The sequence below is a fragment of the Silurus meridionalis genome, chromosome 16 (genome assembly GCF_014805685.1).
Source record: "Silurus meridionalis isolate SWU-2019-XX chromosome 16, ASM1480568v1, whole genome shotgun sequence".
Classification (NCBI taxonomy): Eukaryota; Metazoa; Chordata; class Actinopteri; order Siluriformes; family Siluridae; genus Silurus; species Silurus meridionalis.
The window spans coordinates 11,612,366-11,626,334 of record NC_060899.1 but is presented as its reverse complement, the minus strand read 5'-3'; the positions used below and the strand labels follow the sequence as shown (position 1 = coordinate 11,626,334).

General features: G+C 36.9%; 1 protein-coding gene across 3 annotated transcripts in view; it reads left to right on the top strand.

Annotated features, from left to right (window-relative positions):
• The window catches only part of LOC124398623 (formin-H), a 42,252-nt gene that overhangs the window by 17,981 nt on the left and 10,302 nt on the right, over positions 1–13,969 (top strand). For all 3 annotated transcript variants that reach the window (XM_046868817.1, XM_046868816.1, XM_046868818.1), the window contains exons 9-11: positions 1,869–1,980; positions 5,945–6,035; positions 7,355–7,441. In XM_046868817.1, coding sequence (XP_046724773.1) covers positions 1,869–1,980; positions 5,945–6,035; positions 7,355–7,441 — 290 coding nt within the window. The remainder of the gene's footprint in view (positions 1–1,868; positions 1,981–5,944; positions 6,036–7,354; positions 7,442–13,969) is intronic.

Genomic DNA, 13,969 nt, shown 5'->3' with positions numbered 1-13,969 from the left:
ATCAGGACACCAAACAAAACTTTTGGTTTCCACACGGACGGTTTTAACTGCCGGATGTACGCATCATGGCGGATTTTGGTGCTTGATCTGAAACTTGGCACATCTGTTAAACAAATGTTTAATGATTACAATAATTTTTCCGCTGGAGTTTATAAATTTTTTTTTTTATATCTGAGTAAAGTAAGGACGTCGTGAATAAACGTGTGTTGCGTTAAAGTTTTGCCTCTTTTTATATTTATAAATTTAAAGCAGCTTTGAGACAATGTCTGTTGTGAAAAGCGCTATAGAAATGTATTTATTTATATATTTAAAAAAAATGCTCAAACAAAAATGCGCACTGCAGTAATCGAAACTCGTGCCGTTAAAATGAATTTGTGTGGAAAATTTGTCTTTTTCAACATTGTGAAAATTTTAGAGCTTTCCAGAGACAAATCGTTCTTATTCTCTTCAGTCAGTGTGAAACCAGGGATTTCCATAAAAAAAAATCACACTTCCTAAAAAAACACAGTTTTGAAATGTCCCCATATGTCAATTACTAATATAACCTGCAGCTAATTTCTTTTATGAAGTTTGCCAGTAATTTTGGGTTTCAAAGGTCATTCTGTTGAGGCATGTAAAGCTCTGTTGAGGCTGGAAAAGTTTGGTGGTGCAAAGTTGAGTCATGAGTAGAAAACATTCTGTTCTCAGAAGTAAAGAGGTGCAATCATACATTCAGAAAATAAACAGTGTATAATTTTCCCCCGAACAAAAGTATTGCATAAAAGGCTGAGATCAACCCCCCAGCGAGGGAATTATGTGTTAGTGCTTCGGTAAAGGATTTAGAAATCCTCCAGGATAAGTGTGGCTCCTTCAGAAATGCCTAAATAAAACACTTTTCTTTACTCTGACAGTAAAAAAAGCGTTCTCCACTCCTTGGTTTAAGACCTGTTAAGTGAATCCTATAGTGCTGTACTGCCTTCTTAACTGCCATAAGTGAAACTGAATCCAGGTAGAACAGTTCTTTATAAATGGGCATCAGTATGTTGCTGATTGAAGTTCGGCGTTTATTCCCCATTACGCTGAATTACTTTTTTCTTAGTAACAACGCGGCTACTTGGTTCACCACAACATCGAGCAGTTTGATACATACAATTTTTTGAATTTGTTCTTACCTCAAATTCTCTATTTTTTAAGCGATACAAAGGAAATATAGGATTGGGGTACATTTGAAGGTATACGGACAAATCTGACCCTTTTTATAGGATGTAGAGAAAATTCATGTGACATGAATGTAGAATCTGTTTTTTGTAACTGGTTTTGCTTTCTAGTTTGCTCACTGAGTGGCCCAGCTGTGTCCTTGCTTGGCTCAGTGAATTAAATTCATAGAGAGCCCATGATTAGACTTCCTGCTCAGGCAGGATTAAAAGCAAATCTGTTTCTTTTGCAGTAACCTACCCATTTAAAATAAGGAAGAATAAAGGTTTATGCTGCCTTTCTTGACAGTACCCTTGAACACGGTGCTGCCGGGGCGAAGCATGTAATGAGTACTTTGCTTCATTTTATTCGCATGGCGCTATATCTCGGAATATTCATGACCTGTCTCTATAACTCGCATACACCAACCAAGGTCATTAGGTAAAACAAAATTCTCATCAATTCAGATTTGGTATGATAGAAATCAGCTTGCAGGTAGGCACCTAAGACTTATATGCAGAGGTAATTATGCAAATGCATCTGGAGATTTTTCGTCATGGGTAGGAAGATTTCCTGTCAGAAGGAATGCTTTTAATGGGTGTGTGTTTTTATGTGCATCTGCAAGCATGGTTGAGGTGTGTGTATGTGTATGAAAAATTACATTTGTTTTCATTTTTCTTCCACTCTTTTTACAGATATTTTCCTTAAAAGTTTCCCAGTGCAGCCTAAAGAACTCAAGGACAAATTGTTCATTGTTGATGAGGCTGAAGGAGGCCTCTCTGATGAACACATTGCTTCTCTCAGGAGGTAGGAAAAACAAAACACACACACACGTACGCGCACACGCACACACACACACACACACACACACACCGCAAATGCATTGCTGCTGACAATACATATACATTTAGATTTATAATAATACTCGTGAGTAGAAGCCCATCTGTGATTTTCATTTCTTACCTGCAGACAAAAAACCTCACTTCGCAAAAAATCTGAAAAAAAAAACCCCAGATAAGATGCTTGACATATAGTAAATTATAATCATCGACATCATTTATGATAACGTTCACATTTTTTTGTTTCTGACAAAAATTCAAACGTCCATTAGTTGTCAGTAAGATTAAAATTCAACATTGATAGTTTGTCTAGAACAGCTGTAGGATGCCAGCATTCTCTGCATGCAGTCTGAGAGAAGTTATTAGCTGTTCAGGAAAATCAGGTATCTCAGGTATACGTGACAGATCTGTATCCTTGCTTCAATTTATAAAGATAATCATCCTGCCTGATCCTGCCTATAGCTTGCTTTATACATATATACAAGAATATTCTCTGCATTATTGTTGCAGCTTTAACATTATTCACAAGTTTCAGAAACTTTTATGGACTTGGATGTGGTTCAATAAATGTACCCAACAGATTGATGTAAGGATAGAAGCAGCCTTTTTAAGAACGTGTCCTTTCAAAAAATACTATAGTCTAGCATTCGCAAGTGATCTTAATGGAGCCAAAAGAGGCCAAGTCACTAGCAGTTCATGTCAGCGAGGGAAAAAAGGTAATGCAAGCTGGAGTCTTGCTTTAATGCTAATGATAAAGAGCAGATGCTGGAACCTTTTATCAGAGTGGCTCAATGATAAAACTTTTATTAGTTGGTATTTGAAGAGACAGAGACTATTAAGTAAGCTGAGAGCTGGAATAAATGCTTTCTCTGCTTGATTGGGTTTCATTTTCTAGAAAAACATCTTCAGATATGCTTACTGGATTCACCTGCTGGAAAAAAAGACACTCTAAAGTACAGGCTGTGATTATTTAGATCTAAATCAGCGTTTGCCTGGGCCTCAGGAACACAAGCTGTGTAGATGTGTGCACAGCATGGATGCAATATTAATGGATGTTGACTGAAGATTTTTCTACTGGTTCGTGTAGGTGTGTCCCAAGGCAAATGAAATAATTAGCTCTTTGGTTTTGGATTTGATACTCTGAAACGTCTGTGAAACGGCTGGAGTCCGAGTTCACTTTGGGTGCAACATTAGTTGGAAACATCCGCATACCGAAACGATGTATGTGAACTGACGAGAACCATTATCCATGTTTATTATTCAGAAATGAGAAAAAAGGAGAACAGGTAGAAGAGAAAAGGAAGAAAGTATTTCGAGCTCGCCGAATGTAAATATGGTTTTGCGGCATGACTCTACATACTGTTCTGATTTGCATTTAGAAAGTAGAAGTCCGTTTTCGTAACTTTCTGAACTTTAAAACTTCACTTCGCATCTCCTAAGCGCAGGTTACTCTTATTTAGTGGTATAGTTTTTGCATGCCAGTGGAGACTTTTTCTGGTTTCTCCAGTTTCGAATGCCAAAAACATGCTGGCAGATGGATTGGACACTCCAAAGCAGTTACTCAAGTTAAATAAATAAATGTTTTCTGTTAAAATCTAGGTTGGTGGTGATGTCCCTCAGGGGTTTACCTAGAAATGGCTATTTTAGATAATAAAAAGAAAAGTTATTACCTCAGTGTAAGCACACTTTTAAGGAAAATGTAAATGCAAAATCATGTTTGACTGATTTTGCATAATTATTATAATATGAGAATAATAATTCTTCTAACTACCAATTAAATTGACTAGAGTCTGGACAAAGATGACACTTTTTGAACATTTTCACCTTGTATTCTCTCATGGCTGATTCCACATGATCACAAGACAGCACCAAATGTCCAGGCTGGCATAACTAGCACGGTGCGTTTGAAGCGATTCTAAAGGGAGTTCTCTGGACTGCAAGTACCAGACAGATATGTGCACATTTTTTAGACAGTCTCTCCACATTTGCATAAAGTTAAAATTTTCACAACTTTGTCAAGACAATGGATACATCCACATTTACCAACGGATGATGGAAGTCAACATTCATGGTCACTGACCATGACTGGTTTTCGGTTGCTCAGAGGAAAGCTTTATTTGCCAACTTCCACCTGCAGGGGCTTACAGATACCCATGATTGGCTAGTGTTGTTTGATTGAGTTGATGCCCACCTTTTCTCTATTAGATTCCCAGCCACAGACTTTAAACTTAAGATCTCTACAAAGAAAAGATCTCCAGAATGCTTTTCTGTAGCAACAATCTGGATCGCAAAAATTCCACATTTTAAATTAAGAGCCTGCCATTAAGACAAAATGTATCATACAAATGTGTCATATATCAAGATTCCTCATTATCAGTAGTCCCTATCAAATTTATTTGTAAATTTGTCAACTTTATTAATTCGAACAAAGCTTTAATGCAATAGTCAGGTTCAGTAGATGTTAATACCCATAAATGAAGGAAGCAGACCAAATGAATGTAGAGCACATACTTAAATGATGATGAATGAACTCTGCTTACCAGTGACCAGGTTACCAGTTGGGTGTGAGGCTGATTCATTTATTTTAGGTTTACTTTATAATGGCATATTTGTTTATGTAACATCACATTAATTATGCATTCTAGAGTCGTGTAAATTTGGGGAGCAGTTTTATGGTTCTTTAAAAATAGGGTGTACTTCCATCTTTCGCCGAGTTTCTCCATATCCACTGCAACCCTGTTTAGAATAAAGTTTTTATGAAAAAAAAATTAATGAATTAATATTATTATTACAAACACTGGTCCTTACAGTATTTCATAGTCTTTTAGTAAACGTGTATAAATGTGCGATGCTCACAAAACTAAATAAAAGGTCAAGTGCTGGGAGGGCTTCTATATACCATTATAAAAAAAAAAGAAGTGTAACAGCATCTGAAAAGGTCAAAATTTTGAATTAGGTGAATTAGGTGTAAATTAACTAAGAAGAAAAGAAAATGGTGTTACTTGAAAATGGAGAGGGACAAAAAAGATGTTCACAGTTCCCAGGTGGTCATACACTAATTTCAAGCACATTACATAGAGAAACCTCTATTTTTAAAATTATTTTAAGTGTCTTGATGTGCTGGAGGTGTTGCACAGCGTTAAAAGAATACGACGCAGACCTAAATCATACAGATCATACAAAAAGGAAAGTTTGAATTCTATGGTTTTTACATAAATATCCTCTGATCCTTATCATGTCTTAGAATTAGGTTACTGCAAACTCAAATGAGGCTAAATGAACACAAATCTCCACAAGCGCACCTTGAAATCTTGTGGAACCACTTTCAAGAATAGTGGACGTTATCATAAATAAATATCGAATGGGGTTTACCAAAAAAAGAGAAAGGATATAGTCCATATAGTGTAAGTAGGAGCACAAACATTATTTCTGAAAGAATATTTATTTTCCTAAATACCACCTTTCATGTGTGAATGCTCCTGTGAACGATTTACGAATAAATCCTTCCATACGCAGAGTGATAAACGAGGCTTCTTGTCAGGAATTTCAATGCAAGTAAAATCCACTAAAGTTCAAAGTCAGGATGATGGATACCGAGACATTTCTCTGTTTTGCCTGTCCAGCTTGTGTGCACGCTTGTCAAAAAGTCTGTCTGTCTTTATCATTGTTACGCTCTCTATTGGTCTTTATTTACTCTCACAATCTCTTTACCAAAGACTCTGATATTGGTCTAAATCTGCAAATCACAGATTGACATTAAAAACCTTTATGGTAACAAATAATGAAGTAGTTATCATTTTATCTAAACCAAAGCAAAATGAAACTAATATCTAGATCTACATAAAACCATAATACAAATTACATACTACAAATAGTTTTGCAAAAATAGTTTTTCTCTTTCAAACACGTATTTCACTTGCATTACTTATCAGGTATGTGCCCACTGCGGATGATATAGAGATGTACAAGTCCTATAAAGGAGATGTGAGCGAACTGCACATGGTTGATCAATTCATGATGGAGGTAAGTCTTCATGAACTAATCATCTGTCATTCTTTCTTACCGTCTACATGTTGTTTTTCCATATGTACATCCATTTAACTACATGCCTACCAGTTAATAGGGTTATAACTGAATACAAAAAATCCAAATTGTACAAACCTTGGAAATACCAAACACATTATTTGCAATGGCCACAGAATAATTTAAACATTTACAAATATTATTTCTTTTTTTCCCCAGAGAGATTCATAGGCTGTCTAGTTAGGAGCATGTCTGGGCATTTTTTATTTTGATGATGTCATAAGCAAACTCTTTGATATGAAGCTTATGTGATGAATAAAGACTATGATGAAGGATTCATTTACACCATTTATTTAGGACAGTGCTGGCATTTTAACTTCTGAGTTTTGTTTCGCCAGTATTTCTATGGGGATGGTAGTATTCAATTCAATTCAGTTTTATTTGTATAACAATGGACATTGCACCAAAGCAGCTTTATAGAGATAAAGTTGGAATGTATACGTTTAGTACCTATAAGTTTATTCCCTATAAGTTTATGTCTAATGAGTAAGCCAGTGGTAACTGTGGTAAGGAAAAACTCCTGGCATTGGGATGAGAAAGAAAGATTGAGTGAAACCAGACTCAAAAGGGACCCCATCCTCATCTGAGTGGCCCCAAATGTCCATTCATTATAATTCTATCATTGCTGTGGTCTACTGCTCAGTGATAGACACGTAAAAGCTGTTTATGCAAACTGTGGTCCTGAACCATTGTAGCACACTGTTGATATTAATTACACTGCATATCCGTCCTAATAGTCACTAAGTGGCTCATTAACCTCATGGATAGTAGGGTTCATATTTAATTAAGTTCTGTTTAGGCCACACCCACTTTAAGTTTAAATTGGAAATCAGATACAAATATGTAGACCGATGCAAATACAGATACTGGAAATGTGTTATACGTGCATATGTTTAACTATCTGTCTATGAATGTATTTCTCTCGCTCACACACACACACAGGGCCACAGCTCGGGTTGCTTTAGGCAAGGTACCTTGCCTCAACACCTCCTACTTTGTTTTTGAAAAAACCCAGTTTCACTGTTCCCTTTTGGGCGACTGTACCCATGTGTGCCACTTGTTCACATGCTTTTCTATTCAATGCAAAGGTTTCTGAGCTCATATTTTATTTATTTAACAGTATATTGAGGATTTTTCCCCATTCCATCAGCAGCCGTCATACTTTTTATGGTAGTGTTTGAGAGAAAGAGAAAGGACGAGAGAGAATAAGTAAAAAAACAGCTTTTTCAGCATCTTTATCACTGGTCTTTTCTTCACAGTTGTGTAACATTCCATACCTGAGCACTCAACTGGACCTTCTGCTAACTCTCAGAGAACTGCCCATCAGCATCGAAGACCTGGCACCGGTCAGTGTTTGCTTTCTTTTGGACTCATTCTTCTCCAGTATTGGTTCTTTTCTTTATCTTTGGCTACAACTCCTTCAACTGACTTCATGGCGCGATTTACGCTGCATTTCTATCGTACTTTAGTGAAGAAAAGCTCCAAAGATGCAATCATTATTCCCTAAATATGGGAAAGTGGTAGAGGGAAAATGTGTGCATGTGCATGAATATCAATAAATGTGTGTGTGTGTGTGTGTGTGTGTGTGTGTGTGTGTGTGTGTGTGTGTGTGTGTGTGTGCGTGCGTGTGTGTGCATTTGTTTTGCAGTTAGTAGTGCATTGCATAGATGATTATGATTGACAGCAAACTCATAACTAGAAATTGGAAAGTTTGAAGAGGATTTTGCTTTTTCAAAATCCTAGCCAAAAATTGTGTGTTGTGGCAAAGAGAAAAAACCAGAGCGAGAGAGAAACATCCCCAAAGATAGACAATAAAAAGCACACTAATGCAAAAGGTAACTCTGGCAGACAGCAGGTTCTCGAAGAAATAAATGAAATGGATTTAATGGTAAAAAAAAAATGTAATGCATTAATACACAGTGGCTTTACTTTGAAACAAGGGCGGGGGGGAGGCTTTTCTAATGGCCAATTTTTGCAGGGTCTTTTAGATCTTATATTACAGGAAAGAAAGCTAAGGTGGGGCCAGCGAAAAAAAATGGGACCAGAAGCAGTTTAATAGCCTTCTGAGCTTGAACAGAGAGGAAAAAGAAAAGTTTCAACCCCCCAATTCTGCTTCCATTTCCTAGCTATTTTCAAAGTTAGCCTTTGTTTGAGTCTTTTTTGTTTGTCACCAGCCTTTCCTTTTTGCTTTCTCATTAGACGCACTATGTGCAACAAAAAAAACTCCTTCATTGGATGAAAGTGCAGTGCTCTGGAAAAGCAATGTGTTGGGGTTTAGTTTTCTAGATCCTCTATATATGTTACCCGGTTAGCCGTCCTTGCAGACAGTTGTCAAAAGCTGTGTGGGTGTTTTTTTTAAAAAAAGGATTTGTTTGAGATTATGGGATACAACAAAGGAAATGCATTTGACTCAGCATTTGTGTAGCTTCGAGGTCATATTTTTTTATCCACATAGATTCAAAGATATTAAAGTTGGAGTGACGCCTGTGGTTTTTTCCTTCCGTCTTCGGTGTGTAACCTGATGACCAACAGGACGAGGTTGACTGATATTTGGATAAGTTTACACATGGATGATTTTGTGCCACTAGTGCTTATATAGAGTAGGTATGTCTATTTCCTACAAAGACTAAAAGTGGACTTTCATCGATCAAACTGGATGCGATCATTCACAGGGCTGCTTATACAAGAATCCTGAAAATCCAGATTTGTTGAAAAAAATGTTTATATTCTATAGCTGACTTTTGAGTTTCTGGACATTTACTTATGAGGAGACTCACTTAATGTGCACCTCAAATTATTGGCTTTAAATCATATAATTGGTGATGGGTTTTATGTGTACTTTTTTATGCAGATTAAATCACACATTTATTTCAAATAAGCATTACATTTCGTGAAACGGACATTTTATTTTACTGACATGAAACGAAGCAAACAATTCAATTTGGACAAAAGTAATATCCTATAAATCAGCGGTCCCCAACCTTTTTTGCGCCACGGACCGGTTTAATGTCAGACAATATTTTCACGGACCGGCCTTTAAGGTGTGGCGGATAAATACGACAAAATAAAATGATACGACCGGCATAAAACTTTGGATTGGTATTTTCTAAATATAATAATAAAAGTGAATCCACTGTGTTATCTTTTGTTCATTTTCTAGCTTGGGGGTTTCAGTTTAGCGGTAATGTATTATGTGTTACCTACCGGAGCAGAAGGTAGTGAGAAGGTAGTGGATGTAAGACATGCATCAAGAGTGAGTCATAGATAGATTTTCCAAAATAAAACATCGTTCAGAATTAGATAATAAATAAAACGGAAATAATGTAAGTTATGTATTCTTTCTGTGCGGCCCAGTACCAATTGACCTACGGACCGGTGCACTGCAACTAGAACACCTAGTCTATTATGGTTTTTGAGAAACAAATGGGACAATACATGTCCTATTTGTTTATATGCAACAAATGAGCTTGGATGTATGCTTTGGGTCATTGTCTTATTGTATGGTGAAGTTGAAATCTTATATGGTGGACTTGGAGAGTATTGAATGGTAAATGCATGTTTCTCAGAAAGACTGTGTGTTTCCAGACTTTTAACAGGCATTGCATATCTATGGAAGCAGGTGCTGAAATTACTTAACTATATTACTGGAAGATTTAGTACATTTTGTTCCTTGTTGCTTCAGGCTCTCTCTGAGGCTTACCTTTATGGAGTTGTTTTGGCTGTCTATGACAGAGCAGATCCACGTAAATTTATTCACAATTAATCACAGTTTGAAATTGTTGTTGTCAAAAGGACATCACACTTTCTATTAGAAATAGAAATATACATCCAAAAATGGCCAATCCACAGAAATACCAATCAGGGAAAACATGACACGAAGCTGAAACAGCAAGAGTTTTGCCGCATCCCAACTCTCCTAAATACAGTATACACTGAAGGTGTTTACTCTTTTTGGGCAGATATAGTACCTACATTTGAGTGTACAGCAAAGGACTATGGAAGGCAAACATGTTGCTTAGTCACTTACACTGTCATTGTAAACAAACTCCTTTTAACTTTCCTTCATTCATTAATCCTCATAGAATAGAAAATATTTGATTCTATTTAATTTAATTCATAATTTTATTTACATTACATTACATCGTATTTACACCTGTCTAAGATTCAACCAATTTAAAAATCTACCTGTAATAATAGAGCATCTGGGTACCATTGGGATACTCATTCCGACATACTACAATTTAGGACACATTTTAATCTCTGATGGTATTTAGGACGGACAAATCCGGACGCAGCATTTACCGTAATTTCCGGACTATAAAGCGCACCATATATAAGCTGCACCCACTGAATTTTACAAATATTTGTATACACTGAAACTAATGAACTTTACCCAGGCTTTAACGAAAGACAGTGTCTGTTACACACTGTGTAACGGGTGAAATATGTTGCGCTTCCTTTAGGAGCAGAGCGGTATTTTGGGAATAGCCTCCGCCGCATTTTTCCAGTATTACTGCATGTGTGCAAGACCGAGGAATATGTCCTTATTATTTTCTGATGCTCATTTCTAAGTTTCTTTGACTAACCCGTAACGCTGTTGCCAAGAAAATAAAAAGCAGTATTGGAAAACTGTCTGTGCTTATATGATTTCTGTTGCAACTGGAGTTAGCGAGCTCTCCCTTCACCCAGACTCAACGCGCTACAACGGCTTGTATCTAAACAGTAGCCTACCAAGAAAGTCATTGTTTACTGTCTTCCTCCTTCCTTTCACAACTATTTCTTTCGAGAGTTTATCTTATGGCATCGTCGTGCGTTTAAAAAAATAAAATAATTTCTCCCGATGCCGTGCAGCTCAGAACACAGGTGAGGTGCGTTTTTTCGTTTCCGTTCGGAAATTTCATTGGTCTAATGTTATGGGTTTCAGTTTTTCGGCTTGAAGTTTGTGAAACCGGGAAAAACCAAGGAAAAATTCATAAATAAGCCACTTCGTTGTTTAAGCCGCGGGGTGCAAAACATGGGAAAAAAATAGCGGCTTATAGTCCGAAAAATACGGTATGTTAAACAATTGACAAGCATGCTTCAAAATCCAGTAAGTAGACAGAAAACAGGAAATAAGTAACATGTATATAAAAACTTCTGATTTACATACATATACAGTATGTATGTAAATCAGATGTGCCATGAACATGCTTAGGAACTTACACGCGATTAGCATTTATTTGAAAATCAGCTTGACCAAAAGTTTTGTAAAGGGATTTTTGAAATTTTAAACCGTTGTAAATAATTAAGTAATAATTAATTCTCAGTTGTATTCTGCAATTCCACCTTGTAAGCGGCTCAACACGTAGGATGCTGCATAACTTTTATCGCCGAGGTGTGCTGCATTTGCAGTGTCAAAGAAAGGTTCGGTAGTTGTAGGTGGAACACAATCTGCTCCGCTGTGAAAGATCTGTGCTGTAAACAAGACAGAGCCAAAGCTATTTTCACCGCTGACTCTAAATCCATAAGGATCGTCCGACACGCTAGACATTTTAAGCCTGCAACATTAAGGCGGATTTGCCTGCCATCTGACAGACGGGGTGCTAGGCTGGGAAACAGGGCCAGCTCAGCTAGGGGAATAGCGAGAGCTCTCCAGGTGTGACCTGCTACATCTCAGGCTCAGGCGCCAACGGCAGCTCCAGCTCGGTTTGGAAACCCCCGAGTCTCAAACCCTCACATTCCATTCATTACCACGTGCTTAAATCTTACAGCTTCATTCATTCATAGCAAAATACTAAGTGTGTATTTAGTACAGTTATTAGTGTTTAGGGAAAAAATCCAAAATGCCACTCAGATCTTTGTAAAAGCTGGTAGAGATGCTCAGGTGGAAGTACAAATTAGATGCTGTGAATGTGACAGGGATTAAAATAATCTTTTTCATCTACATATTTACCAATGCCAGTCATTCTTAAAATGTTTCTCCTCAGATTTTAACATCATCTCTCTAATGCTATTGTATATTACAAAGGGAAATTAATGTTTGGGTTCAATAGACAACCAAGCACATGTTTTTTTCTACTGAACATTTTTGACAGGAAGAGATTAAAAATTGTATTTCTGAAAGGAAACCGAAGTGGAAAAAATGGAATATGAATTCTAAATATGAAGGCGAGGCATATCACAGAGAAATCCGTCAGAGTGCTGTGCAATAATGTGTAATAAAACAGCATGGTAAAATGTGTTCTATAGTGCACACTATATAAGAACTAAACACAATTACCGAAGCATGATGAAAGGCGAAGAAGGGGGAAAAAAAAATCAGGAATTCCAGTGAGAAAACAAATTTAAACAATGTTAAAATTGCATTTCAAGTTTAAAAGAGGGGAACTTTCGCTAACGCTAGACTTTATTCAGCGATTTATTCATTCATGTTTTAAAGTCAAGATGTCTGAAGGTCAAGTTTGTCAGACATGAGTGCGCCTGTACGTACAGTGCAGCAGACAGCCTTGTGCTTTATAAAATTAGAATAAGCCTATGCAATCATAGTGTATCCAAAACAGCACAGTCCACACAAACATGCTATATAATATGGAGTTCTTCCTGCTCAGATTGTATGATTAATGACTAGCGTACGCCGTGCGCTGTTTATTTGGATATACTACTAACAGTGGAGTAGTACTAGAGCAGAATATAGCATACACTTTACTGCACTTGGTTAGGTGCATGCAATTTGGTGTGCTCTTATGGGAAAGTAATCAATGATGGGGCAATGTGATGTGTCTCTATGTATATTGTAGTTATTTTTCTAAATATGCAGTGGGGTACAAAATAATTTTTTTTTATAATTTAACACATTTCTAATGCTGCAATTCCGATGAGAAGAGACCAGACATTGGTATAAACTAAAGAAATCTACACATATCATGAAATCATATTACAATCAATTACAAAGTTATATTAAATAAAATAATATGGAACATACTCAGAACAGGCAATTCACCAAGGCAAAGAAGGACGAGGCTGATTTCACAAAGTACCTCTGACTTTGCAACAAGATGGTTGCTCTATAGCATTGGATTTCAAAATGAATTGTTCCTGTGAGCACCATTGTGGCCTTTCTGCAAATGGAAAGAACATCACTCCACCATCAACAGGACATACACAGAAGCTACTTGCACGATTTCCATGAGTATGAAGGTTAATCAGAAGAGTATCTCAAGAGCCAAGGACCATTTGGAAGAAGCTCCAGAAAGACTCGGAGGCAGCAGGTGGTTATCACAGGGAAAACAATCAGCAAAAGACAAGTGTGCTACTTGACATTTGGAACAGTAACATGCCATTTCTTCAAAGATGACCATACATGAAGGTCATGATTACTCCTCGTACTTACCTTCTGACTCCCTGATCAAAGATCTTTATGTTTTCTGTCCGTGTCCTTCCATCTGTCCAGCCGTCTGAGCTTCTCATTTGTTTAAAAGTCAAAAACAAGTGCTTGAATAGTTATTAGTTAGTTAATAGATTTGACCAGTAGGATAATTGTAACCATCAGATGAACAGGATTAGAATGGATCCAGACAGAGTTCAAGGTCACAGCAAGGTCAAATTGGTTCAATAACCTTTTTTAATATCTTCTTTCTGTTGTTCATACAGACATGCTAGTTAAACGTTCATGCTCAGGAATCCTTTATCTGGCTTTTTTTTAAATTTATTTTTTTACTTTTGCCATCGGTCCTCCATTTGTTTCTCTTCAATTATTCTTTCCTGTTTGATGCATTTTTTTAAGGGTAGTTCAGGGACACAAAACAATAACAAAAAGGACTATGGCTTGTTGGCGGCGGAGGCATAGTCAACGCTTTTCTCAACATCGCTCTTCTTGCTGAATTCACTTTATTTCT